The 27,476-nt window shown below is 36.9% G+C and overlaps 1 protein-coding gene across 5 annotated transcripts in view; it reads right to left on the bottom strand.

Moving 5' to 3' along the window:
* RGS7 (regulator of G protein signaling 7) overlaps positions 1–27,476 on the bottom strand; it is a 584,795-nt gene that overhangs the window by 137,358 nt on the left and 419,961 nt on the right. For all 5 annotated transcript variants that reach the window (XM_057553541.1, XM_057553532.1, XM_057553519.1 and 2 more), the window contains 2 exons: positions 6,508–6,614; positions 1,633–1,684 (listed from right to left, as the gene is read on the bottom strand). In XM_057553541.1, the coding sequence (XP_057409524.1) occupies positions 1,633–1,684; positions 6,508–6,614 (159 nt within the window). The remainder of the gene's footprint in view (positions 1–1,632; positions 1,685–6,507; positions 6,615–27,476) is intronic.

Here is a 27,476-nt window from a genome sequence, read left to right as displayed (position 1 = left end):
TGAGCAGACTGAGGCTCAGAGATGTTACATGCTTGCCCAAAGTCACACAGTTAGTATGTGGTACATCGTTGTGGCAGTGTCTGTGGTCAGGTCTGTCTGCCTCCAACACCTGGGTTTTCCTCCATGAGCTCCTTCTCAGGTGTCCAGGTATTTTCTCCACTAGAACTTCATACTCTTTGGTGAAATAATTCCCAGGTATCATCCCAGGTTGGACAAAATACATCACAAAGTTCTCCAACTCAGATCCACAAATCGGCAGTATTTTTTTTTTTTTTTTAATTAACTTCTTTCTCCAAAGAAGAAAGTTTTGAAGAAGTTTTGCGTCAGTTTTGAAGAATGTGTACCCTGGATGAAAAAAAATCAACATTCCCACTACTGGAAAGGAATCGTCTGTTCTCTCTATTAATGGTTCAGTATTCTGGTTTTTAGATTGTCTTCCATAAATTATGTTAGTTTGAGTCTTTGGTTGGCACCTGACCACCCTTGGATGAACTATGAAATTCAACTTTCTGAAATGACAAAAATGAGGGATGACTCCATGGGCTTTCCTATGGTTTTCTTACAAAATGTCTCTCCAAGAGCCAACAAAAGCCAGACTGCTGTGAAGTTTCTGTCTTTGAACACGCTGGCACTCTGCCCCAAATGCCTTCTCTGCCTTGTTTCCTGAAAAATCTCCCCTCCTTTAAAATCCAACTCAGATGCCCTCAGTTCTTTTGTGGAATCACTCTGGAAACCCTCAAAGTCACTCTCTTATTCTTTTAAATTTCCATATATTTTATACATACCACTATAATATTCACTCAGCAGTTCACAGCAACTCCTTCTGTATAATTCCCTTTTCTCGTCTAGCCTATGAGTTACTCAACAGTGTAGATAAAGTCAGAGTCTCCTTGTTATCCCAGCACCTACTATAATGTTTTGCATTGGAACAAATCCTCAATGAATACTTGTAGAAATGACATTTAAAAACCATACATACAATATTATTTTTGAAAACTGTAGCCTTCAGGAAGATGTAAGAAGATGAGCAGCTATTAGGGGCCTATTTCCTTGAAGAGCTTAACTAAAATCATGGTTGTTGAACTGAGTTCATTCTAAGTTGACTGAAGTTGATTCATTATGATTAAATTTCCTATTGTATCTTTCCTTTTGCTTGCATTTGGCCTTTCATGTTTAACAAAACCTTCTGCTTATAGAATCATAGGATGCCTCAAATAATAGTGAGAAAAATGGAGTCTGGGAAAGGCAAGGGATTTACCACAAATCATAGCTAAATAGGAGAGGTGAACTAAAACTCTGGCTCTCTGAGCCCCTTTGTTACACTTTCTAGTAGACCAAGGTGGTACAGAAAAAAAAAAAATAATAACCCTTTTAAGCTTGTTTATAGCTCTTTCATCTATTCAGAAGAAAGTAATTTTTTAATAGTCACAGGGGGCACTATAACATGGAATAAGCTGCCAGCAGGTTTGGTGACTTTCCAAACAAGGCCATTCATAAATTCAATGTTAGAAATATTAGTCCCATACTGAAAACTGTGGTTTTCTTTTCTCAGTGACAAATAATAAAATGCAAGCATGGGTTCATCCATACACACTAGTTGTCAATAATAAAATGAGGAGATATTGCACTGACCATAGTCTGTGTTTTCTGGCTCCCAACAATTTGATGGCCAAAAATAGGGTGTCTGTGGAATGAAAAGAAGTGGAACTTAGGTTAGGCACATAAAGAATTAGTGGGGTTCCTGGTTTATGAGCTGTGTTTATCTTCAGCAATTATCTAGAATAGTGTGCTAACAATGTATGTTTTATTATCCAGAAAAAGTACTCAGAGAGGCACTGTAAGGTTTTTCTTTTACATTTACTTTGCTAAGCAATTGTTCAGCCTCCAAATAGGTGCAGCGCCAGCAGGTATTTAAAACAGTGTACATTTGCTACAATTGTATGTCATCTGACAAAAAGGTAAAAGGACTGATTGCATTATTCAAATAAAAAGTGTTAATCCACAAAGACTGAAAGCAAAGTATTATATTCAGGAAGACTCATGAAGAGATATGTTTAAATTTAGCAAATTGTTTTTTATGATTTATGTATTTCATCATTGCCCTCAGTAGATCCAAAAGCTCAACCATCAGAATCTTTCCTTAAGATCTGGCAATCATTTGCTTGGTTCTATTAATTATATAATGCAGCTCTCAACATTATCCAGCTAGATTAAAACAACTTTTCCCTCTCACTTTAAAAAATATTTCTTGATAGAGACACTTACTACTCTAAATTTTTAAACTGCACAAGTCAGAGATGATTTTTTTTTTTTTTTTTTAATATTTTTGCCTTGTTTTGTGTCCTCAATTGGTTTTTCACTTCAGTTACTTTTTTTTTTTTTAAATTAATTAATTAATTAATTTATTTATTTTTGGCTGTGTTGGGTCTTCGTTTCTGTGCGAGGACTTTCTCTAGTTGTGGCAAGTGGGGACCACTCTTCATCGCGGTGCGCGGGCCTCTCACCATCGCGGCCTCTCCCGCTACGGAGCACAGGCTCCAGACGCGCAGGCTCAGCAACTGTGGCTCACGGGCCCAGCCGCTCCGCGGCACGTGGGATCTTCCCAGGCCAGGGCCCGAACCTGCGTCTCCTGCATTAGCAGGCAGGTTCTCAACCACTGCGCCACCAGGGAAGCCCAGAGATGATTTTTTTTAAACTAATATCTTAGTTGATTGCTTAACAATAGACAGATACATGATTCTGTGAAATTCTAGAAACTGATTGATGAAACTACAAAGAAAATGTCTGATCGAGAAAACCCAATTATTATCATCAGCATGTTATATTTTCTGACAGGGCTTTTCTAGCCCTGATGGCAGGACATGCTTGGCTCCAGACCCCGAGGATACTCCCATCACCACCAGTCTACTCTTTCAAACTGTTTCCTTGGATGATGATGGCTCTGGGCTTCAATGGAACAGTGACTACAGACATCAGCCTTGTGGGCTTAATTATATTTATTAGTCAATTATATTAACAATCTGTGTGTAACAAGCATATTTAGGGTAATCTCTGATTACCTGTTTGATAATTCTGCCTTCTAGAAGAGGGATTCTCAAGGAGGGGAAAAGGGTAATTGGGAGAACTGCTTGAATCTCTGGGAGAGAGCCCTTCCAAAGTGTTTAGGACTCCCAGGGGATTTGATTTACCCTCTATGCTTTCTTGGGAATTGCTCCAGTATCATAAGGAAGGCTACTAATACTAATTTTGTATATATGTGAACAAAGTGACAGAAGACATTTAGAGGGTAAAAAAGTTGAAGCATTAGATAAAAGGGGATCGAGGCTTTATACAGCACCCCCTCCTTGGCAAATGAATCCACTTAACCTAGTCTGAGAGTAAAACTGGGTCACTACTCTAGGAGAACCATAGAGAAACAAAGTAGTTAAAAACCTTCCTTTCATGTGGGCTGCTAGTTTTTGAGATACTTCTCATAGAATGCATTATTCCCTTTGGGTTGCTTCTTTATTTTGGGAGGGGTGTGTGTGTGTGTGTGTGTGTGTGCACGCATGCGTATGCATATCTATTTATCTAACTCTAAAAATATATACTCTAGTCAGACTGGTCAGACACATACTTTTTTCTCAAAACCACAAGGAATGTTTTCAATAGCATTCTTATAATTTTTCTTTATTTTTCTATCATTTACTTTAGTGAAAATTTCCTGACTGTAAAAATAAATGAATGAAGCTATTCTATCCTGTGATATTATGTGGAAAAGGCACAAAACCAACACTCTTCACTAATACTGCAAGGTTTTTTTTCTAGGAAAAATATTTTGATTTATAGTAAAAGAAAATTTAAATAACAAACCCTTATAGTTTGTTGGAATTTAAAAATTTACTTTCACAGTTAAACTAGGCTTTAGGACATTTTAATATATGAGTTTCTCTGCTTTTCAGAGTTTGCTTCTTTAGCCGTGATAAAACAGATCCAAAACTGTCTAGCCATCGCTCGGTAACCTTTGGCACCTATACTAATGTGATGAAAGTCATGAAAGTGACCTGTATAATCAGGTCAGAACTCAATTTCAGTTAGCTAAGGAGGAAAATTAGACAATTGCAAGTTTACAGTAAATACAAAAATCATATGATTGAAAAATTGAGACAAATTTACTGCGGCATACCAGTGAAATTAAAGTAAGAGTACTGTTTGCCTCAAACTCATGCCCCAAAGCTTCTTTAGATTCCTAATGATGGTTAGAATCTCAATCATTCACCGGAGCAATTGTAAACAAAATATTGCAAGTTTCCTATTTTAACCCATGATTTCTAAAATCCTTCCATGGAGTTGAATTTCAATTCAATGCAATAAAGAACTTAATGCTGCTTGGAACCAACACAAAAATGGAAGTAAACACCTTGAACAATAATGTATTTTCTGTTATTAGAGCTGTTCAAATATAAACTAATTAATGCCTTGGTAGACACTGTAGCAGGAATTAAAGTATCCCTGAATTTTCTGGGGTTTCTTTTGTTTGTTTTTAAAACCTTGGGTTTTAGATTGTATGGTTATTAGATTTACAAATATGTCATGTTTCTATCCTATTTTGAATGTGGATGTGTCATTAAAATATCTAACATTTAATATTTAACATTAATTCATGTAATTTAAAAGATTATCTATCATCTATCATCTATTTAGGCATATTGAACTTGATAATCTTCTGCCTATACCTAGTAGTGATGTAATTAGTTTATCATTTGCACTCATTCCCTTGCTTTGTTGTAAAGCTCTTTAAAAACAGTCTCCCCTTTTCTGCAGAATGCAGGGTGATCCATTCCCAGCTTTGCTCATCTTTGACCCATGAGCATGACAATAAAACCTTGTCTGCCTACTAACTTCAGTCTGGGAATGACAAGAGCAGAGTTAAAGGTTGTAAATTATACAAATTCAAGACATCACCACTAATTTTAGGCCATGTCTCAGCTAGTTTGTTTTGAGGGAAATTTTTGAATTAGATAATTGTCAGCAGATAGACTATATTCAATGCTTCCCTTATAAATATATTATTTTATACACAGATGATTTTACTTGTAATATTGATAGCGAAGATGGATAAAAGTTGGTATTTTTGTTAAAAAAATACATTTCATTTAGAATTTGTAAGAATTTTTTAGGCCTAACGTTTACTTAGAGTCTGCATATGAAAAACTTGTATAAGAAAATAAAATTTTATGGAAAATGTAATCCTGCAATAGCAAAGTAACTCCTTTTAAAAAATCAAAAAGTGTTAGTAACACATACATAATTTGTTTGCTAATCACTAATAATTTCTATTTATTTAAATGCTAACTTTAGGACCACAAGTTACTCTAACTTAATAATAGGCTGTTTTCAGCTACCATTACTTTAAATTTAACTCTATAAAGGATAAAGCTTCATTATTTTAAAGCCTTTTAAAATTAAGTGATTCAACTAATTTAAATTGCTTGAATACTTAGGTCAGTATCACAGTTTCAGGAGATTGCTTTATTTACTAGCTATTCAGTGCAGAAAGTCCTATGATTATCTGCCTTGGATAGACGTGCCCTAAGGAAGTGGCAGGGAGAGTGTTCTAGGAGGACAATGATATTTGAGAACAATTTTTTAAAACATATTCCCTTTGTTTTCAACTGCAAAGTCCAAGCAAGTCCTTAGGCATCCAAGTCACTTTATTTAGATGTAGACCATCTAATCATTCAGAGCTAGTGAGAAGAATGCTCCAGTGTCTAAAAGCTGGACAATGGGAAGAATCCTCTGAAAATACCTAGAGTTTGAACTCTGGCATTATATGTGCCTTAATTTTCTAGGCTGGAATCTTCCAGTCAGTTACTAATGAACCATAATGTCTAATGAAATGTAGAATACACTTCAGGTAAACCACTGTAAACTCAAGTGTCAACTGAATGCTCAATAACTGAAATTAGAGTCCACAATCATTTCCTGAAAGATTATTCTTTATAGGTATCTCATTTGAAAATGACCTAGAATGACTCTTGTCAGTTTATAAGTTATCTAAGGTGGCTTCCTGTCTCAGATGAGTATATGCACGCAAAGCATCATGCATGTCAGTCTTCATAGACTTGTAGAAGGTCTCAGACATGCAGAGGACATGTATTTATTAGCTAAATTCTATCCTGGAGCTTCAAGCATTCCCATGACTATTTGCTTGGACTGTAGATGGCTCTGGATCACGCAGGGTCCAGAGTGTAACAAATTTAGTTACATCTCTCAACTTCCTTCCTAGCAAATAAATGTTACTTACAGATGAACTCTCTCATCTTCCTGAATTCCATTGTGACTGTCTGAATTTTTCTTAAACATTTTATATAAAATATAATTTAAATATCACACAATTTAGTTTTCACAAATCATTAGAGTCTAACTAGCTTAAAGTAAAATAAGTCATAATTTTCAAAATTTTTGTGAAAACAATGAAAATGCAGACCTGTTTTTACTGTTGAAGAATATTTTTATTAAACTTACTTGGAACCGGTAAAAGGTACCATCATCCTTGAGTGTGAGGACATGATCCGAGATTGGAAAGAAGTAGCCGTGGGCAGCCATTAGCGTTCCCAAATGGAGTGCCTCCACTGTTTCATGAAAATAAACAAACAAAAAAACACATATAAAAGCTCCCTCTAAAACTGTTGACTTATAGCCATGTAGAATTTTATCTTGTTCCTTTTGAACACATTCTTGCATTGGAATTCTCAGCATCCTGAAAAGCCTGTCTTTGTACTTCTTTCAGCTCTTTCACATAAGGTACTAAGATGGCTCTGCTTCCTGGTAGTGACTGTGCAATGACCAACAGTGCGTGGCGACCAGCCCATGAGAATGTAAAGTTATGGAACATTGAAACTGAAGGTTTTTCTGAAATCACAGAATCTGGTTCCTTCATTTTATAGATGGGACATATTTTGCTATATGTTAATAATCTTCCACGAACAATTCTATTTGGCATTTATATAGCACTTTTTTAAAAAGTGTTCTTGCTTGCATCACCCCCTGCCCTGTAATATGAATATCCAATACTATCAGCAATTTTTCTAATGATGTGGATCATTACTAGAGGCAATGTTAACAGGCAATGTTAAGGCATCTAGAACAATTTATGCTGCACTAAGTGAGCCTGCAGTCTGTGGTTGGCCAGACTGCTCTAGCTTTTACTACTCTGTATACAGTATTCTACATATGGACTATGTAGAGGTTTATATGACAATGAAAACATTATATTTTCCCAGGAGTCTGGGAAATAGTTGGAACATAATACTGTAATACTCACAATCCTTCTATAGCAGCCAACAGTTTCTTCCAACAAAAGGGTTAATAAAATTTGATCAGTAGAATTATTACTGCAAGTTAGTTTGCTAACTTGAAGCCTAGAAAATATGGAACTATTCAAGATAGCTTTTTAGTCCAACATAAGCATACATGTATATAGAAAATACAAAAAGTTAGATTTATTGATCTGTTGGTGTATCTATATGTACAATTTATAGATTTATTTCTATTTTTAGATGAATAGCTAAAATGGTTCTTTAACTCTAGGATGCTTACAGAATTTCCAGGAATATGTGGATCTGTCTCTATCTCCGGCTGTCAATCACTGGTAACTTTGACACTTCAGCTGGTACTGACTCACTAAACTGCTTGCTATGGCCCACCTAAGCATAAGAACCCTCTTCCTCTCCTCACTCCCATGCCTATATTGTCTAATAATAAGTTAATTGTTAAATTTTACCTGTAATGGGGTACTACAGTGCCCCTTTTAATTATTATCTAGCATCTTGCAAATATTTTAATTGGTAACTTCTTCTACCTCCAGCCTCCACTCCACTGATCTTGTCAATAGTAAAGGACAACTGCCAATCATCCTCTTTGTCATGTGTCCAGAAGACTGTTATTAAGTGTCCCCGTCATCTTGTTCACACTCCCAATCAAGTCTCTCCCTGCATAGAATGTTCTTTTTCTACAAAGGAGGATTTTTTTCATCACTTACGCATCCTTTTAGTTCAAAGTCAAGATCTTCTCAAAGTATAAGCTGCTTTAAGTATATACCCACATATTCTGTGATTCTTATTAAAGCTCAGGAGGTAGTGTGATATTGTGGGAAGAACAAAACCTTTGGAGATACCCACTAGCTTTCGTTACTTAAATTCTCTGTAACTCTCCTATCCATTAATAAAGGTAATAAACCCACCTTGCAGAGCTGGTATGAAAATCAAATAAGAATATATATAAAGAAGAGGATGGAATAGTACCCTGTGCATAGTAGATACTCAACAGGTGGTAGCTATTGTGCTTCATCACTTACACACTGAATGATTTTTACTTTTCTTTAAAGTACTTTCAGGAAATCCACTTCCATAAATTTGCCTTCAACTAGGCTGAGTGGGGGAGCTGGCAGTTCTAAATAGCATCAGCCACTTATGTCTTCTTTTTGTGGATTATTTACAAAATTAAAATGGCAAGAGGATCTGTGAAGAATGCTGGCCTATAATAATGAGCAGGTGCTTACAGCCTTGGTCATGTTCAGAATCCCTGGGTGTTCCTGTCTGGTAGCACTGGGCAGAGCAATGTATTACATCTGTTTGGGGATTTCAAAGTCAGGTGGCCCACCTATCTTGTTACAACCATCTTTATTCATTTTATTCCAGCAGTCTGTGGCCTAGGAAAATATTATTAGCACTACTTTCCAGAAAGGTAAATTGAATTATGGCACATGAGGAATTTTTCAGAGTATAGATACAAGAAAGGAGAACAGATGCCCAGAAAGATGAATAGTAAAGAGTTTCTAAACTCTAAGCACAGGGAAGAGTGTGACTAAAATAAAACAAAGAAACATCAAAAAACAGGTGCTAATGTGTTGATGAGGATTAGAAAAACATAGTGTAAGTAAATATAGGGAAGCTGCAGAAAAGAAAATCAGAAGCAAATGAACATAAACAAGTTCTTACCTTTCTGTATTCAATAGATACTAATTATACGATAAATCATACATTTCTAGAGGGCAAGATGAATGTCTGCAGGTTTTCTTCACATAACACTACCATAATTAGGCCTGCATAAATGCTTGCTGAAGAGAGTAATAAATTAGCAAGTAATCTCAACCTCTTTTTTTTGAGGTACAATACTCCATTTTTGTTTGGTTTAATGATATATATTCTCATTTTGCAACCCTCCAGGAGATTCTCATGCTCCATAATTTTATTAATAAGGAAAATTGGTTTTGATAGGTTCTTAAAATGCCTTGAATTCAATACATGTACATTTGTGGCAGTATCAATAAGATCAAAATTTAGTTTCTGCATGGCCCACACATAGTTCGATGTAGAGGTCAAATCAAACTATTTAACTTAATATATAAGAGGACTGAACTTCTAACAAACCTTATAAAATGATTTCAAGGTCATTGGTCAAACAGTAACCTAGACAGATTGAGATTAGACAAGTTACATGCTCTATCACAGGACCTCCAGAGAACATGACCAAGACAGGATGAAGGGTTAGATGAAAATCAGGGCATCGGGGTGAATTTTCTGTCTCATTTAAGGCTATAAGCTTGACAGGTAGCATAGCAATAGGAAAAGTAGCTACTGAATCAGTATTTACTGAATGAGTGAATAAGTAAATTTATGAATAAATGACATATGGAATATGAAAAACATATACTGCACAAAAAATACTAGTTATCTTGTGTCGTGATGATGAGCAGCTTAAGCTCTGCCAAGATAATTTAGATGTTCATAATATCTTTTCAAAATACGTTTAAAGCTTTTGAGGTGGGACTGTTCTAAGTGTTTTATATGGGAAAAGATAATAGTGATATAAATGGCATAAACGCCACTAAGAGATCTTAGGGTGGGCTTGGGATAGTTTTCTCAAGGTTGAATTGTTCATTGTTAGTAATAAGCATGGAGCTACATTTCCCCATGATCCAGCTGCTCCTGAATCTCAGCACAGCCTTAATCTAATAAGAAGCTGGAGGACCACTGGCAGTCTTGGAACGAAGCGTTGAAAGAATCTAATGGGTAGTCTATCAAGATCACCCTCCCAATAATGGCACATAAGATAGCCCCACAACATTATGCTTCTTAGCAAAATAATTAGTAATGAATCGTCTTGCACATGTGTTATCCACATCACCCACACAACTAGATAAAGTTCAACAATAAACTTACCATTAAGATTCCAGTTTATTTTTCATTTGGATGTTCAAGCCATGAACAAACCGAGAAGTAAAAATGCATCTCTAAACAACTGTTAACTATGTGAACAGCGTAGTGTAGCTTTGTTAAGCCTGATGTACTCATCGCATTACTTCACCTCAAACCCTTAAACAACAGAATTATCAAAATCCTTTAAAAGTAAAAGGAATTCTGCATGGTGTAATTTGCTTTTGAGTCACAACTACTTCAGAAAGTTAATAGGATAAAAAGCATACTATAAAAGAGACTTGTGTGTTCAGTTCTATATTTCCATATGTAGAAATATATATTTCTATATTCAGTTCTGTATTTATAACATATTTTCAGAACTCAGTAATATCTTCTTTATCCAGGGATCCCATAGCAGGTAGTCTCAGCACCTCCCAAATATACCCTATAATTTCACAGTGATGGAACAATGCCTCTGAGTGAAGAAATAATAATAAAAAATTTCACTAAATCTTATATTTTTATTCCTGTCATGCATTTTTACTTTTATTTTATGTGTATATATTAGTAAATGTGATTGTTTCATTATCAACACAGCATACGTGATGTAGCAAATATGATTAGTGTGCAGGGAGAAGTATTTTAGAAGGAAATCCACTCAAAATAGAAAAAAAAATGACAGCAGATGATATGACATCAAAGAAAGAAAAACTAAAAAGTAGACAGAGGTAAGTTATTAAATAGTAAAATAACCGACATTTATCATGATGATTCTGAGTCATAAAGGAAAGATTTTGTTAAACTTGTTATTCTCTGTTTAAGAAGACAGGGAAGTGGTCATTAGAGAAATATTTCAAAATATTATACTTTTTTTAGAATAGGCATTTGCAAGGTAAGATTAATCATGTAGAAAAATCACATACGCAGAAGATTTTTTTTCTCCAACAAGGCCAAATAAAAGTGAACTATTACTACAGTTAGGGATTTCTGAGGTAGGTCTATCTTCTCAATAGTAAGAGTTAGTGAAAGAAGTAAGTATTGGGGCTTTTCTCCTTTAAAAAAAAAAAAATCATTTCCACATAGAAAAATGAAGTGCTGCTTGCCTTCTAGCAACCAAAAATCAGGATTTAGAAGTGTACAATATGGTAAAATAGATTAGATAAGATAAAATAGATTCTATTTGGGAGAAATAAAAACAGAAGCATAATTTATACCAACTTTGAAGCTTACACTAGGTAATTAATGCAAGCAAATAATATTTCCAAACAAAGGAGCACAGTGTGGGGTGAAGCAGCTAGGATGTACAAGCCAGCCACTTGGGTTCAAACTCTGACTCCCGCATGTGCTAGCTGTACGACTGGGGCAGAAGGCTCACATTCTCTGGGCCTCAGTGTCCACATCTGTAAAACAAAGATAATAAAATGCTGATGTTAAAAGTCTGTTGTGAGGAACAATTGAGATAAATGTGCAATGCACTTAAAATAAGGCCAGCCACATAGAAGTGCTCCAAAAATGTGAGTTATTTTCAGTTAGTTGATATTATGAAAGGACACATTCAGTAGCACTTAGTCTAGTGCAAAAGGCAGTGGGGAAACTAGTAGCTGGTATTGATCCAGGCTTCCAGATCATGTTAAACACTTCCAATTGAACACTATTTAAAGTCTTCCAGGTGATCAAACTGGGATCTTTAGTGTACAGATGATGAATCTGCTCTGGAATACACTTACACTTATTCCTAGGCAGCAAAGAACACGACCCAAATCCCAAAGATCTGGTATCATAGTTATAGGAAAAGATTTCCAAAGGTAACATATTCTGCACCCCAGGTTTACAATCTGAAACATGAAAATGCAACAGGTCAGTGAGAACTCCCCCAATTCAGCAGCCGGTGGGGGGTGGGGGGTGGGGGGTGGGGAATGATATGAGGACACACCAAGAATGGCAATGCTGAAAAACAACAGTGACAGAGGAAGCACAGGAACAGCAGTCAGAATGGAGAGGATTTCTTAAGGAAGCATAATATTTTCCCAGGACTCAAAAAAATTAACTCATTAAAAAAATTGGTACTGAAAGTAACAGGATCAAACATCAATGGCCCTTATCGCACATATGGGGTAGAAAAGTCTAGTTGCCTAGTATCAATAAGTATGACACCTTAAGAGATTATTTCAATATGAAGAATAATGCTGAAATTTTTAAAAAGAGAGAGAAAGACCTATGTGATATTGGTGTGGAGAATTGGTTTAAGATCTATGTTATCTGGTAACTATAGGATATCAGCATGTTCATTTCACTGATATAGTATATCCTTCTGTATAACTGGTAGTTCCATCATTGTGTAAAATGAGCTGCACTTCAACAAAATTCTATTTTATTTATATGTGTGATTAGGTGCTAGAATAGTATTCAGATGAGAGAAAACTCACACTGAGTTTATTCAAGAATAATGTAAGCAATCTACAACAATCACAAGAGCCAAGGCAATAATAAATGACAGTGGAAAGCAACATTCCCTCTAAAATTCAGTATATATTCTGCAAAGTTTCCACAAGTTAGTCTGGCTGAATGAGTTGGAAGGAAAGTAAGACACTGAACTAACTTTAATAGACAGGGACTACTATATATAAAAAAGATAACCAGAAAGGACCTACTGTATAGCACAGAAAACTATACTCAATACTTTGTGATAACCTATAAGGGAAAAGAATCTGAAAAAGTATATATGTAAAACTGAATCACCTTGCTGTACACCTGAAACTAATAAAACATTGTAAATCAACTATAGTTCAATTTTTTAAAAGACAGGGAGTTTCTTTAGCTTATGTTGCTTCAAATCAAAGACAGCACAGGCTACTTAATAAGAATGCGTGCATATCATGGAAAAACATGCTCAACTGTAAGTCATGGGATTTGAATTCCAATCATAGTCTAGTTTCTGTGACTACGTATCTTAAGTTATCTCATTTCTCTGGACTTTAAAGTAGGCATCTGGAAATGCAGGGGTGGATCACTAAACTGTTTCCAACTCTGATTCCATGACATGGTGTGCAGTCAACACTCATGACTCATGCTGGAAGTTGTGGCAGAGATGCTGCCACATTTATTTTGCTTCTTTGTATCAAATGGAAATAGATATTTTTCTTTCTTCCTCAGATACTCTTGCCATTGTGCCTGCCCCAATAACACCAACAATAAATTTAAATGTACAATATGAAATACAATAGCAGATTAGAATTTCAGTTGCTTAAAACTCAATCTTATGGTAAATTAAGAGTGATGTGTGCACAGAGCAAATGTAACACTTATTCCAAATGGATAAAAACTGGATTGATGTATGTTCTATCTATATATTTGCAAAAGCTAGCTGTAAAAATGCACACAAATACCCAGTAACTCATGCCATGTGACAGAATGCCCTAAATGCATTTGGTTTGAAAATCAAATGTCACTCCTAAAGAATAAGCCACATAGTGGGATTGCTGGGTGGTATGGTAGTTCTATTTTTAGTTTTTTAAGGAACCTCCATACTGTTCTCCATAGTGGCTGTATCAATTTACATCCCCACCAATCCTGAGAAAACCATAATTCAAAAAGAGTCATGTACCACAATGTTCATTGCAGCTCTATTTACAATAGCCAGGACATGGAAGCAACCTAAGTGTCCATCGACAGATGAATGGATAAAGAAGATGTGGCACATATATACAATGGAACATTACTCAGCCATAAAAAGAAAAGAAATTGAGTTATTTGTAGTGAGGTGGATGGACCTAGAGACTGTCATACAGAGTGAAATAAGTTAGAAAGAGAAAAACAAATACTGTATGCTAACACATATATATGGAATCTTAAAAAAAAAAAAAAGGTCTGAGGAACCTAAGGCCAGGACAGGAATAAAGATGCAGACATAGAGAATGGACTTGAGGACATGGGGGGGGGGGAGGGAAGGGTAAGCTGGGACAAAGTGAGAGAGTGGCATGGACATATATACACTACCAGATGTAAAATAGATAGCTAGTGGGAAGCAGCTGCATAGCACAGGGAGATCAGCTTGGTGCTTTGTGTCCACCTAAAGGGGTGGGATAGGGAGGGTGGGAAGGAGATGCAAGAGGGAGGAGATATGGGGATATATGTATATGTATAGCCAATTCACTTTGTTATAAAGCAGAAACTAACACACACACACACACACACAAAGAATAAGCCACATAGTCTTCTGATATTACCTGCTCATGGTACTACTTTTTTAAAATCACTATTCCTTAATGATATTTAAACCATAATGAAATATAAAGCTAATTTCAAAGCTATACCCTTGGATCATGGAAATAGTCAGTTATTATGAAATTTCTAAACAAAACAAGATAAAATTTCCTTTCATCTGTATTTTGCAGAAATCATTGCTTCAACTGAGGGTGTAGTGTGGGATATCAGGACTGATGTCAGCAACTGTTTAAATAATCGTTACAACATTCAAAGCAAAAAAATTCCAGTTTGCATAAGTACATGTACTTATCAGTTTTCTTTTCTTCTCTCTGTGTTTATATACTGGTTTATGTGTGTGTTGGAAACAAGTTAACCTGCAAACAAGTGACGTCTAGAATTCTAATATACAATATATCCCATGGATCTAATCAATAGAGATACTCTTTTGCAAAGAAAACATTTGGAGATTAGAGGAAGTAAATTTATTAAAATGAAATGTATTAAAATAATTTTTCTTTTTGCTGTTTTAAAATCAGCACAAACTTCCATCAACAATTTTCATTTTAAATATTGAAACTATGATTATTGCATAACACTAACAATAAGGCAGGTTCAGAAACATAAAGAAGAAATATGGATGAGCTAATAAAAGGATTAACACCCCTCCACAAAATTATTTTCTATTTTTGCACAATAAGCCAGAATTTATAAACACCAGATATTTTTAAAGGATTAAAATCAATCAGCCTCTAAAAAGTATATGGTTTCATAAGATTCTTCTAATAAAGTATATAGAGTAGAAGACTCTATTGCCAGAATTCAAATCAAGAAATTCTAGAGGAGTGGCCAAGATGGTAGGAGTATGAGGACCTTGAGCTCACATCCTCCCATGGGCACACCCAAATTACAACTATTTACAGAGAAACTATTGATGAGAAAAAACTGGAAGGCTAGCAGAAAACTTCTTCTACAACTAAAGATATAAAGAAGGAACAACAACAGATGGGTAGGAGGGGCAGAGACCCAGTACAGTCAGGACCCACACCCCTGGGAGGGCTACTCACAAATGGCATGATAATTACAGTTGCAGAGGTTCTCCCCAAGGAGCTAGTGGTCTGAGTCCCACATTGCGCTCCCCAGTGCAGGGGTTCTGCACCGAGAAGACAAGCTCCCAGAGTATTTGGCTTTGAAGGCCAGTGGGTCTTACTTTTGGGAGAGCCAGAGGACTGTGGGAAATAGGAAATCACTCTTAAAGGGTGCACACAAAATCTCACATGCTCTAGACCCAGGGCAGAAGCAGTAATTTGACAGGAGCCTGGGGTAGACCCACCTGCTGATCTTGGAGAGCCTTCCGGAGAGGCAGGAGGCAACTAGAGCTCACCCTGGGGACACAGACAATGGTGGCAGCCATTGTGGGGAACTTGTTCTATCACATGGACACTGGTGCTGGTAAGCCCCATTTTAGAATCTTCCCTCTAGCCCCAATTAGTACCAGCCCCAAACCCTCCCACCAGCCTGTCTGTACCAGAACTGGGACAACTCAGTCCAAGCAACTAGCTAGGCAGAGACACGGCCCCACCAAACAAGCAGGCTTGCTGCCTTAAGACCTCCTAAGTCCACAACTGCCCCAAGACCCAGCAATGTTGACCAGAGGTCCCAGGACCAGGCCCCTCATACCAATGCACTAGCACTAGCCCCGGGACCCCCAGGGCCCTGCAGCCAGAGACCTTGGGACCTGGCTCTGTCCACCAGTGGGTTGGCACTAGTCCTAGGACCACCATCACCCACAGTGGATAGGCACCAGACCCAGGACCCCCTGGGGCCCAGCCCCACCAACCAGTGGGCCAAAAAACTCCAGGACCCCAGCGTCTTACAGTCCAAGACCCCAGGACCCAGCTTCACCCACTAGTGTGTTGGCACTATCCCAAGGACCTGATTTTACCTACCAGTGGGAGGGCATCAGCCTTGAGACTCCTTGGGTCCTGGCTGTGCTCAACAGCAGGCCAAGACCAGTTCCAAGACACCTTGGAACCCCAGCCATATTGGGATCCAGACCCTCTCACCAATAGGCCAACACCAGCTTTGGGACACCCTGAACCCCACAGCCAGCTGTATCAGGAACTGGCTCCACCCTCAAGCAGATCAGCACTAGATCCAGGACCCCCAGCCACGCAACTCTCAACTCTAGAACCTGGTTCCACCTACCAGTTGGCCAACACTAGCCCTGCTACACAACTGGGGCCCCAGAGCCAGCAGCCTTGTGACCTGGCCCCTCCAACCAGTGGCTGGCAGCCTGTGCACAAGGCAGGCCCTGGCAACCACCCAGACCAGTGCCAGCCATGCTCACCAGACCACCCACAGTAGTCAGCCCATTACAACAGAAGGACCCATGCAGCCCAAATAGGGAGCACCCCTAGAGCATATAGAGCTGGTGATAAGAGAGGAGTGCATTGCTGGGATGCACAGGATGTCTCCTACAAAACGTGACTTCTCTGAGGTTGGGAAATGTAACCAACCTACCAAATACACAAAAATAATAAATTAGGCAAAATTAGGTGACAGAGGAATATGTTCCAAATGAAGGAACAAGATAAAACCCCAGAAGAACTAAGTGAAGCGGAGATAGGCAATCTACCAGATAAAAAGTTCAAGGTAGTGATTGTAAAGACTTTCAAAGAACTTGAGAAAAGATTAAATGAATAGAGTGAGAAGTCAAAACTTTTTAACAGTTAGAAAATATGAAGAAGAACCAGAGATGAAGAATACAATAACTGCAATGCAAAATACACTAGAAGGAATCAACAGTAGATCGATAATAGGGAGGAACAGATCAGCAAGCTGGAAGACAGATATTCAAGCTGAACAGAAAAAAGAAAAAAAAAATAGAAATGAGGTCAGTTTAAAAGACCTCTGAGACAACATCTAGCATACTGACATTCTCATTATAGGGGTCTCAAGGGGGAGAAGAGAGAGAGAAAGGAGCAGAGAACAGATTTAAAGTCATAATAGCTGAAAACTTCCCTAACCTGTAAAAGGAAACAGACATCCATGTCCAGAAGCACAGAGGCTCCCAAACAGGATCAAGCCAAAGAGGACCACACTAAGGCACATTGTAATTAAAATGGCAAAAATTAAAGATAAAGAGAGAATAATTAAAAGTAGCAAGGGAAAAGCAACAAGTTACATACACGGGAACTCTCACAAGGGGAACTCCCGCAAGGCTATCAGCTGAATTTTTAGCAGAAATTCTGCAGGCCAGAAGGGAATGGCACCCCCAACATCAAAACAATGAACATAATGGCAATAAAAACATACATATCAATAATTACTTTAAATGTAAGTGGACTAAATGCTGCAATCAAAAGACATAGAGTGGCTGAATGAATACACGTGCATATATATGCTATCTACAAGCAAACTCACTTCAGATCTAAAGGCACACACAGACAGAAAGTGAAGGGATGGAAAAAGTTACCCCATGCAAATGGGTATCAAAAGAAACCTAGGGTAGCAATACTTATATCAGACAAAATAGTCTTTAAAACAAAGACTGTAACAAGAGATAAAGAAGGACATTACATAATGATCAAGGGAGCAATCCAAGAAGAAGATGTAACAATTGGAAATATATATGTACCCAACATAGGAGAACCTAAATACATAAAACAAATATTAACAGACACAAAGGAGAAATTAACAGGAACACAATAAAATTAGGGGACTTTAACACCCCACGTACATCAATTGACAGATAATCCAGACAGAAAATCAATAAGAAAACATTGGCCAAAAATGACACATTAGAATAAAACGACTTAATAGATCTATATAGAACATTCCATCCAAAAGCAGCAGAATACACATTCTTTTCAAGTGCACATGGAACATTCTCCAAGGTAGATAACATGCTAGGCCATCAAACAAGTCTCAGTAAATTTAAGAAAACTGAAATCATATCAAGCATCTTTTGTGACCATAACACTATGAGAGTAGAAGTCAGCTATAAGAGAAAAACTGCAAAAAACACAAACATGGATGCTAAAAAATATGCTATTTAACAACCAATGGATCATTGAAGAAATCAAAGAAGAAATAAGAAAAATACCTGGACACAAATGAAATAAAAAACACAATGATCCAAAATCTATGGAACACAGCAAAAGCAGTTATAAGAGGGAAGTGTATAGTAATACAAGCCTACCTCATGAAACAAGAAAAATCTCAAACAACCTAACCTTACACCTAAAGAACTAGAAACAAACAAACAAACAAAACCCTACATTAGTAGAAGGAAATAAATCATAAAGATCAGAGCAGAAATAAATGAAATAGAGACCACAACAATAGAAAAGATTAATGATTCTTTGAAAAGATAAACAAAATTGATAAACCTTTAGCAGACTCATCAAGAAAAAAAGAGGGCCCAAATCAATAAAATCAGAAATGGTGAAAAAGAAGTTACACTCAACACCACAAAAATACAAAATATCCTCAGAATGTAAAATCTCCCAAGACTTATCAGGAAGAAACAGAACATATGAACAGACTAATTACCAGTAATCAAATTAAATCAGTAAAAAGAACAAAACAAAACAAACAAACAAAAACTCCCCCAAAACAAAAGTTCTGGACCAGACAGCTTTACAGGTGAATTCCACCAAATATGTAGAGAAGAGTTAACCCCTATCCTTCTCAAACTATTTCCAAAAATTTCAGAGGCAGGAATGCTTCAAAACTCATCCTACAAGGCAAGCATCATCCTGATACCAAAACCAGACAAAGACATCACAATGGAATAAAAGAACAAATTTAACAAAACAGAAACAGAGTTACAGATACAGAGAACAAACAGGTGATTGCCAGAGGGGAGGTGGGCAGAGAAGGAGAGAAATAGGTGATGGAGATTTTTCCATCTGTGTTCATCAATGATATTGGCCTGTAATTTTCAGTATTTGATACCTGTCTTTCTCCCATTCATCACATCCAGTCCATAAGAACATTCTGATGATTCTATCTGATGAACTAAGAATCTACCTATTTAATAACCACTTCTGCCGTCACCACCTCAACCCAATCTGGTATCATCTTTTGGCTGAATCACTGCAACAACATTTCAATGAGTTTCCATTCATGCCCTGCTCTTTTCCACAGTGATTATTTAAAAATGTAAATCAGGTCACGTCACTCTTACTAAAATCCTCCAATAATTTTTCATATTTCTCAGGATAGAGTTCAAAGTGCTTGCTTTGGCCTTAAAAAAATCCTACATGATCTAGCCACTAGTTACTTCTCTGTCTTCCTCCCCTTCACATATCCTGCTCTAGCACACAGAGCTCCTCACTCTTCCTCAAACTTACCACGCATATTCATGCCTTGAGGCTTTGCAATTGCTGCTCTCTCTGCCTGAGATGCTCAGCACTCCTCCTCCAGAGAGCTGAACATCCTCCTTTCTTCCCCCAGTTGATGTCTGGTGAAATCTACCACATCAGGGCACTATAACCTGACTACACAGAATGACATAGGATTTACTCACTACATACCATTTTACTTTGCTTTAATTATATGCATATCACTCATTACCACTTACCATTTTACATGTTTATCTATTTGTTATTTAGTATCACTCTTTTCCAATGAACATTTAAGCTCTATGTGAGTTGGAACTTTTTTTTTTTTGGTTTGTTTATTTTTTTGGCCTGCTCTCTTATTAGTGCCTTAACTTTCCAGAATATTACAAACAACTAAAAGGTATACTAGCAAAAACAGATAAATGAATCCTACATTATTTCATAGAACAAATTCTTAGAAATAAGTAATGAAGTCAAAAGTTACACACATTTTTAAAGTGTTTCTGTATACTACAAAATTAATTTCCAGAAATGCATACAATTTAAATTCTCACCAGGAGGTTGTAAATGTGTTGGTATCCCTGTAAACTTGTGAACCACTTGGCATTACTATTTATTTCCTCATTCTTCATTTGATGGAATAAATGGTGTCTTGCTTTAATTTGCATTAATTTGAGTTGTGCTGCATTATATTGAATTTTAGATAAAATGAATAGTCTTATTATACAGAGCATGAGTGAAAAAAAAAAAAAAAGGCATCCACCAGTTTCCAATGAAAGCTTTGAGAAAGCCTGGTGTAGACTAGGCATGGAAGGATGTTAGACTCATGGTGAAGAGAAAGGTCCTTTAATTTATCTCCAATTTGCCTAAATGTGCTCTCCCTTCTAATTCTTGTCACTATTCATTCTGGATTTGTTTCCTAGGCTCATCTTATATAATTAATTAATAAAATTATATCTCCTTATTTCCTTTAAACTTTTTCTCCATTATTGATTCATACCAGGTTTTAGCAATTTATGAGTCTTCATTTCTTCACCCATCTATACGTCCATATATCCATCCTGTTATCCATACAATTATTCACTGTATGCTTGGTTTCATCCCATGGATACAAAACTGAATATGATGTTGTCTCTAGGTCCATCCTCAAGAGACTCACAATGCAGTGGAATATACTGTGCTTAAAAATTCAAACAATGACTTCTGGTTTCAGCTGAGACAAGTAAAGCGCTTAGAAGTTGTTACTCTCATCCTTACAACAAGGAAAAGCTGGACAAGCTGAAAATCAACTAATTTTTTTGGACCAACCAAAGAACTGAAGTTGAAGGACAAACCTCCACCCCAAAGTCTGCAGAGACAGACTCATCCAGGGACACAGCCAAGATTTACTTACTTGGAGGAGAGTTGTTAGATCCATTAGCTAGTAAAACACTAAAATAACAATTTTGACGAAGACCTGGGGCTAAGTATGAACAAGCAGAAGAGTGAGAAACACGAGGGGCTTGTCCTGGGAACCACACTTTCATGGGTTATAATTCTAGGATCCCACCAGATCCCTATAATGAAGACCCAAGAAAGAGTCCTCCTGGCTCTCAAAGGAGGAGAGAAAGAACAGTCATTGTGAAATATGCTCAGAGCTTTCTCCACAACACAGGACTATACTGCAGGGGAAAAGACTTTCCCAGACCTATTCCCACTAGAGAAAGGGCATTTCTTCCATGCCAGCCCTCTCTAGACTTCCTATCTCACCTAGCCAAGAGGAAAGAAAACATAGCTGATAGGAAAGTATTTCAAGAAAATAGTTTAGGAAAGCTACAGCCAGGGAATAAAGGTAGTTGTAAAGAGATGGAAGATCTATACAACTGGAGAATATTTGTGAAGGTCACAGCTCCAAGACACAGGCATATTAACACACTGGGATTTAGTTGGAGATTATAGAATTCCCCCACTCCTCAATACCTAACCATAACACCTGAAGGATCCAGTATAATATCAGGACATTACACCTCAAAGCTGTAATAAACAGATGTTCTCTGAGGTGGAGTGCTTAGAGAAGCCCAAAGTCAAGCACAGGGACAAAAACGAAAGCATTAGAGGAATTTGAAGCCTCTGTAGTCATTGATCACTATAGCAAACATTAAACACAGCCCAACTAGTTGCCAGATTACTAAAAATCAGTACATTAAAGGCCTTAGTTCCTATTATAAGGAAGAGGATGCCCAGCTTTCAATGAAATTACAAGGCGTGCAAAACGCAAGACAAATACAGCGTAAAGAAACAAAACAATCATCAGAATCAAATCAGATATGACATAGAAGTTGAAATTATCAGAGAGGAAATTAAAAATATCTATGATTATTCTGGTAAGGGCTCCAATGGAAAAAGTGGAAAACATGCAAAAATAGATGGGTAATGTAAGCAGAGACAATCTAAGAAAGAGTCAAAAGGAAATGCTAGAAATCAAAAACATTGTAACAGAAATGAAAAATGTCTTACTGGACTCATTAGTAGACTTCACAAGACTGAGGAAAGAATCAGTGAGCTCGGAGATAGAAATCCACCAAACTGAAATTCAGAGAAAAAAAATAATAATAAAAAAGAACAAAACAGAGTATCCAAGAATTGGGAGACAATATAAAAAGGTTTAGCATGTGTATATTCAGAATACCAGGAGAAAAGAATTCAGCAGAAGAAATATTGAAATAATAATGGTGAGGAACTTTGCAAAATTAACGACAGATACCAAATCTAAACCCAGGAAGCTCAGAGAACACCAAAAAGGATAAATACCAAATAATCTAAACCTCTGTTAGTAAATTAGGCATATTTATTAAGTTTAGGAGGCCAGTTGCGAGCTAGAAGGCATTAATAAAACTAAGGGTGCATGTTTGTAAAAAGGTGAGGCGATGGGAATTTGCCTACTGTACAGGGACAAGATGCTCTCCTCCCTTAATAGCTGTTCACTACACACCAGATCGAGTAGAAAGGTCCCAGAAGAGTAAGTAGTTCAGTAGTCATGTGATCCAACCTGCAATATCATCCTATCTCCTGATACTTGTTGGTATAAATGTGTCATTCCAGAAACGCTGTTCTACTTACTCTCCTGACCTGTATGAAAAGAAATGTCTATAACTGCTACTTTTCTAAGCCGGAAGCAAGTGGACAGACCTTGAATCATGTTTAAAAAAGAATTCCTGCCTGGTTTCAGGATAATTTCTAATTGCTTTATATTTTTTGAAAAATTCTCAGAAAAATAATCGAAGTATAACCTAAAGCAGCTATTTCACTTAATACGATATTATTTGAGGCCTAAAGATAAACTTCCAAACTATGTTGTCTTTTTATGATTTTTATGAGACTCTCATTATGTCATTGCTATGCCTTTGCTTGGGTTTTCAGGTTTCAGGTTTGCTTGGGTGCTGTAATATTTCAACACGTAAATCATGTTTTATTTCTAACAGGAGCTACCATTTGCTCATAAAACTCATTTTCCATGCAATAAAAACAACTTCCTTAGGCTGTTTCAGAAAATTTAGAATACTTTCCTGCAGTTGGATAACATTTATCCTTGCCTTTACTTAGAGAAAAATAGATTATATGAAACCTATGGATTGATAACCCCAGGATGTTTAATTTTCTGTTCTATAACTAAACCCTTTCTGTGTTATGTAGGATAATGGGAACCTAGGGCTTTTCACTTTGAGATAAACCTCTATCTAGAGCTTGAGCCATAAATATGAAAATGCCCTCTATATAACGTTAAGTGAAATATGAAAGATAAAAAACAGTCTATTTTTTATGTTAATATTCTCTTTGTTAAAAATATTCAATTAAATAATATTTAAATGCCTAATAGGTATGCCAGGCATAGTAAAGATGCTAGATATGGAGCAAATTAAAAAACAAAGTCCTTCTACTTACAAAGTTCACAGTCTAGTGAATATCTGCCTCAGACTTTGGAAAATGTCCTGAAATCAGACCATCACGTGACAACGGAAGGCCAATCCAGGCCTGTCAACAGGGGTGGTGTTATGTCAACAAGCCCTTGGAAGAGGTCAATCCAAAAAGATATCCTTAGAAAAGGTCAGTCCTCAGACGTCCTTGGAAAAGTCCAATCCTAGAGTCAGCTATGAGAATTTAGAAACTGTGGCTAAGAGTAGGACGAAGGCAAATTTCATCTTTTCTCATTGGCTAGGAGCTAATTTAGCCCAGATGCTGGGCTTGAATGTGCCTGGAAGATTGTCAGTGTTGGGGATGTTGGCCACTGTCACTAGACATGAGGAGGGCAAAAGGGAATCTGCTTCTAAAGGACTCAAAGACAGATCTGGACTGTGAAGGGGTAATAGTTACTCTTCCTGATGTATTTTCCTTCTACTCTCCATAAGGCTCAAACAAATCTTGTGTAGAGTCAGAGTCTGGGAGATGAAAGTAGAAGTCTGGGAAGAAGCGCAGGCTTCATAGCTTCCAGGAAGGAACGGTGCCCGTAGCTGGGGTCAAGCGATGGTGGCAGGGGGTCATCGTGCTGGGACACAGCAAACTTATAAGGGCAATTGAAGTTGTGGCAAGGATGTGGGCATCACAAACAGATGAGGGCAAAGGGACATGAGATATTGGTTCCTGAGTGGCCCAGGAAAACTCCCAGATGTGGGGAGGGAAAGACACTGAGTGAGACAAATTCCAATAAAAAAGCTTAGGTCTTCAAAGAAGACTAAAAAAAATGTGCCAGAATTTTAGTGGTTATCTGACTGCTTTTTATGAGAACTTTTTATTCTCCTCTTTATATTTTCCCACATTTCCCAAATTACATATGGTAGACTTATATTGCTTTTTAATAATCCAAAATGTTTTAAGAAAAATGTGCGCATTATAAGGTACTACGTGTGACATCTGACATCTATCTCCCCAAAAGATATATTGAGCCACCTACCAAGCAGAAGGCACACTTGAGGAAATACCCAAGGAAAACCTGGCAGATCATTAAATGAAGGCCAAGGCTTCACTGGTGAAACAGTCAGAAGAAGATTAAAGAAGTGGTATGTTTATCATTGCTTACACAGCAGCTCCCAATTACCCAAACCACAGATATTTTAATGGATGAAACTCAGCAAAGGAAGAATCAAATGTCAGGTTTGCTGAAACAGACAAGTAACCCTCCAAAGTCTGAAAATTTGACACTCCCTTTCGGCCATTCAAAAGGATCAAAGTGCTAGTGACACCTGGAAGATCCCCTTCCAAAAATTTAGATTAAATCAAAAGAGCCGTTGTTTATAGAAAAATGACACAAACCATATTCTGAGTGTGTGCCTCAGGTGAAATGTAGTTAACCAGAATTCTACAGTATGTACTCTAATGGGCCTCAGTGCCCGGGTATTAGGAAGGAGGAATTCTGGATAATTCAAGAGGTCCAATCACTTAAATTTTAATATAACTGCAAAATTTAAAAAGCATTTTAGTTTTATTAGACCCACGACTTTCTCATTTACATGGGATTTTTCAAAATTTAAAAATCATATTATATGTTACATTGAATTTCTCAGACTCATTATTTTAAAAAGCATAATCTTTTTACTGTGAAAGCAGTAATCTTTATGTATGGTTTGTGACCAAGTGATAGTGAACAGACCGGTATATTCATGCCATAGTAGGATTGTATTTAGGTTACAAAGCTTCTATCAGCACTCATCATGTTTTCTGTACTACTGTACCTAGCATTTCCTAGCATTCTTAGTTGTAATAAAAGGAAAAGCTTCACAATTATGACATAGAAATAGAGCAAGTAGTATTGCCCTCAACTCAAATACAGAGGGGGAAAAAAACCTAACTCATTCTTCAGCTAGGAGATAAAAAATACTGTTATATTTAATAAAAGATAAAGGGGCCCGACTTTTTAGATAGCTCTTATACAACTGTCTATGGTTCCTTCTGGATAACAGATATAATCACTTACACTTCCCTTCTTTTTCTGAGTAGGCTACCTTGATGAATAGATATATTTTCAATATCTTATGCTCTAGGCCTTTACCAATCCTTTCTACTTTTCTTTCCTTCTTTCTAATTTTTTTCTATCTTTTCTTACTTTTTCCTACTTTCCTTCCTTTCCTTTTTTTTTTTAAAAGGTTGTACATGACCTATTTCTTCTTCAAAACAAAAATATTCAAGTTGGCTTATAAAAGGAACATGTGTACATAAAAAGGGTAATAATAAAGAAAGTGAAGACCTAAAAAGAAGAAGACAGCAAATAGGCCAACCAGATCCTAGAAGAATTTAGACAACACCACAGGGCAATTCAGTCTGTGGAGTAATCTTTATTTTTGGTTTTTCTAGTGGATAAGATAGAAATATCAAGCTCTGCTGAGATAGAAAATGTTCCTAAGTGGAATTAATAACCTAGTTAAAAGTACACTGAATGATGCTATCATTATGCTTGTTCAAGTTTTACAAATGAAAAGACTGCAATTCTAATTACATTCCCAGCTACTTTTAGTATATTCCTTAATAAATAGTTGGCAACTATAAATAAAATACAGAAAATCATCCACTCAGGTAAACTTGAGAGAGGTTACAAAACTCTGGGACTGACATTTATAGATGCACGTGTTAGCCAGTAAAAATCAAAAGAGGGAACTAGCATAGCCAGCGGGTACCTGCTGAACCTCTAACAAATGCATTGTGTTGGCATCAAGTCTGACACAGCAGGTGTGAATCCCAGCTCCACATCTCAGGTCTGTTCTGAGTCTTAGGAACCTCATCTGTAAAGTGAAGTTGATATTCCTTGTCTGCACCTGAAAGAGTTCATTTTTTGATATCAAATGTATCTGGATTTGAATACTGGTTCTCTCTCTCTTAGTAGTTTCATGATCTGAGACTTAGTTTTCTGGTCTACCACCTACTTTATGAAGTTTCTCTCTCTTTTTTCTTTAAGATTGAATAACATACCGTTGACCCTTGCACAGTGTGGGGGTTTGGGGTGCCGACCCTCTACACAGTTGAAAATCTGGGTATAATTTTACAGTCAGTCCCCTCCATATCCAGGGTTCTGAATCTTCAGATTCAAAAACTTCAGATTGTGTAGTACTGTAGTATTTACAATTGAAAAAAATCCGCAAATAAGTGGACCCGTGCAGTTCAAACCTGTGTTTTTCAAGGGTCAACGGTATACCAAGTTTTCAACAGGTGCTTGGCATATAGTTGGTGTTCAACACATGTGAACTTTTTTGTCTCCTTCCTATTTATAATGATTTAAATAGGAAGAAAACACACAGTATGGTACCTGGGGACACCCAATTCATTAATGCTAATGTATTATAATTTTTTTCTACTGTTATTGAAATATAGTAATCGAGGTGGGAGATGAAGACAGCCAGAAGGCCAAACCAGAAAAAGCATCTATCAGCAGGAAAAATGGCCTGCCTGTGGCTAAAACCATGGCAGACAAGCTGGGAGTAATAGCCTCCATTCTGGCAATCAAAACTTTGATTTATGGACTTTATGAAGATTTTTCAGTACATTCTGGGTTTTGAGTTTTAATTATGTACAGCAACTGCATTATTATATTAATAAAATGACAATAGCACTCACTTTTTCCATTATGAAATATGGTATTTAAATGCAAATGCAAAACATAAATAAATAGATACAAAAATGGGGGAGAGGAAGAGAAGGAAGTGTGGCTAGGATATAAGTTAAATGAAAGAGTTGATCCCAATAGGCTAGATATGACTGGGCTTTACTTGTTGGTATG

Source organism: Balaenoptera acutorostrata, chromosome 1 (genome assembly GCF_949987535.1).
Source record: "Balaenoptera acutorostrata chromosome 1, mBalAcu1.1, whole genome shotgun sequence".
NCBI classification, from domain to species: domain Eukaryota; kingdom Metazoa; phylum Chordata; class Mammalia; order Artiodactyla; family Balaenopteridae; genus Balaenoptera; species Balaenoptera acutorostrata.
The sequence above is the reverse complement of the archived record's forward strand: the minus strand, read 5'-3'. Positions and strand labels throughout refer to the sequence as shown.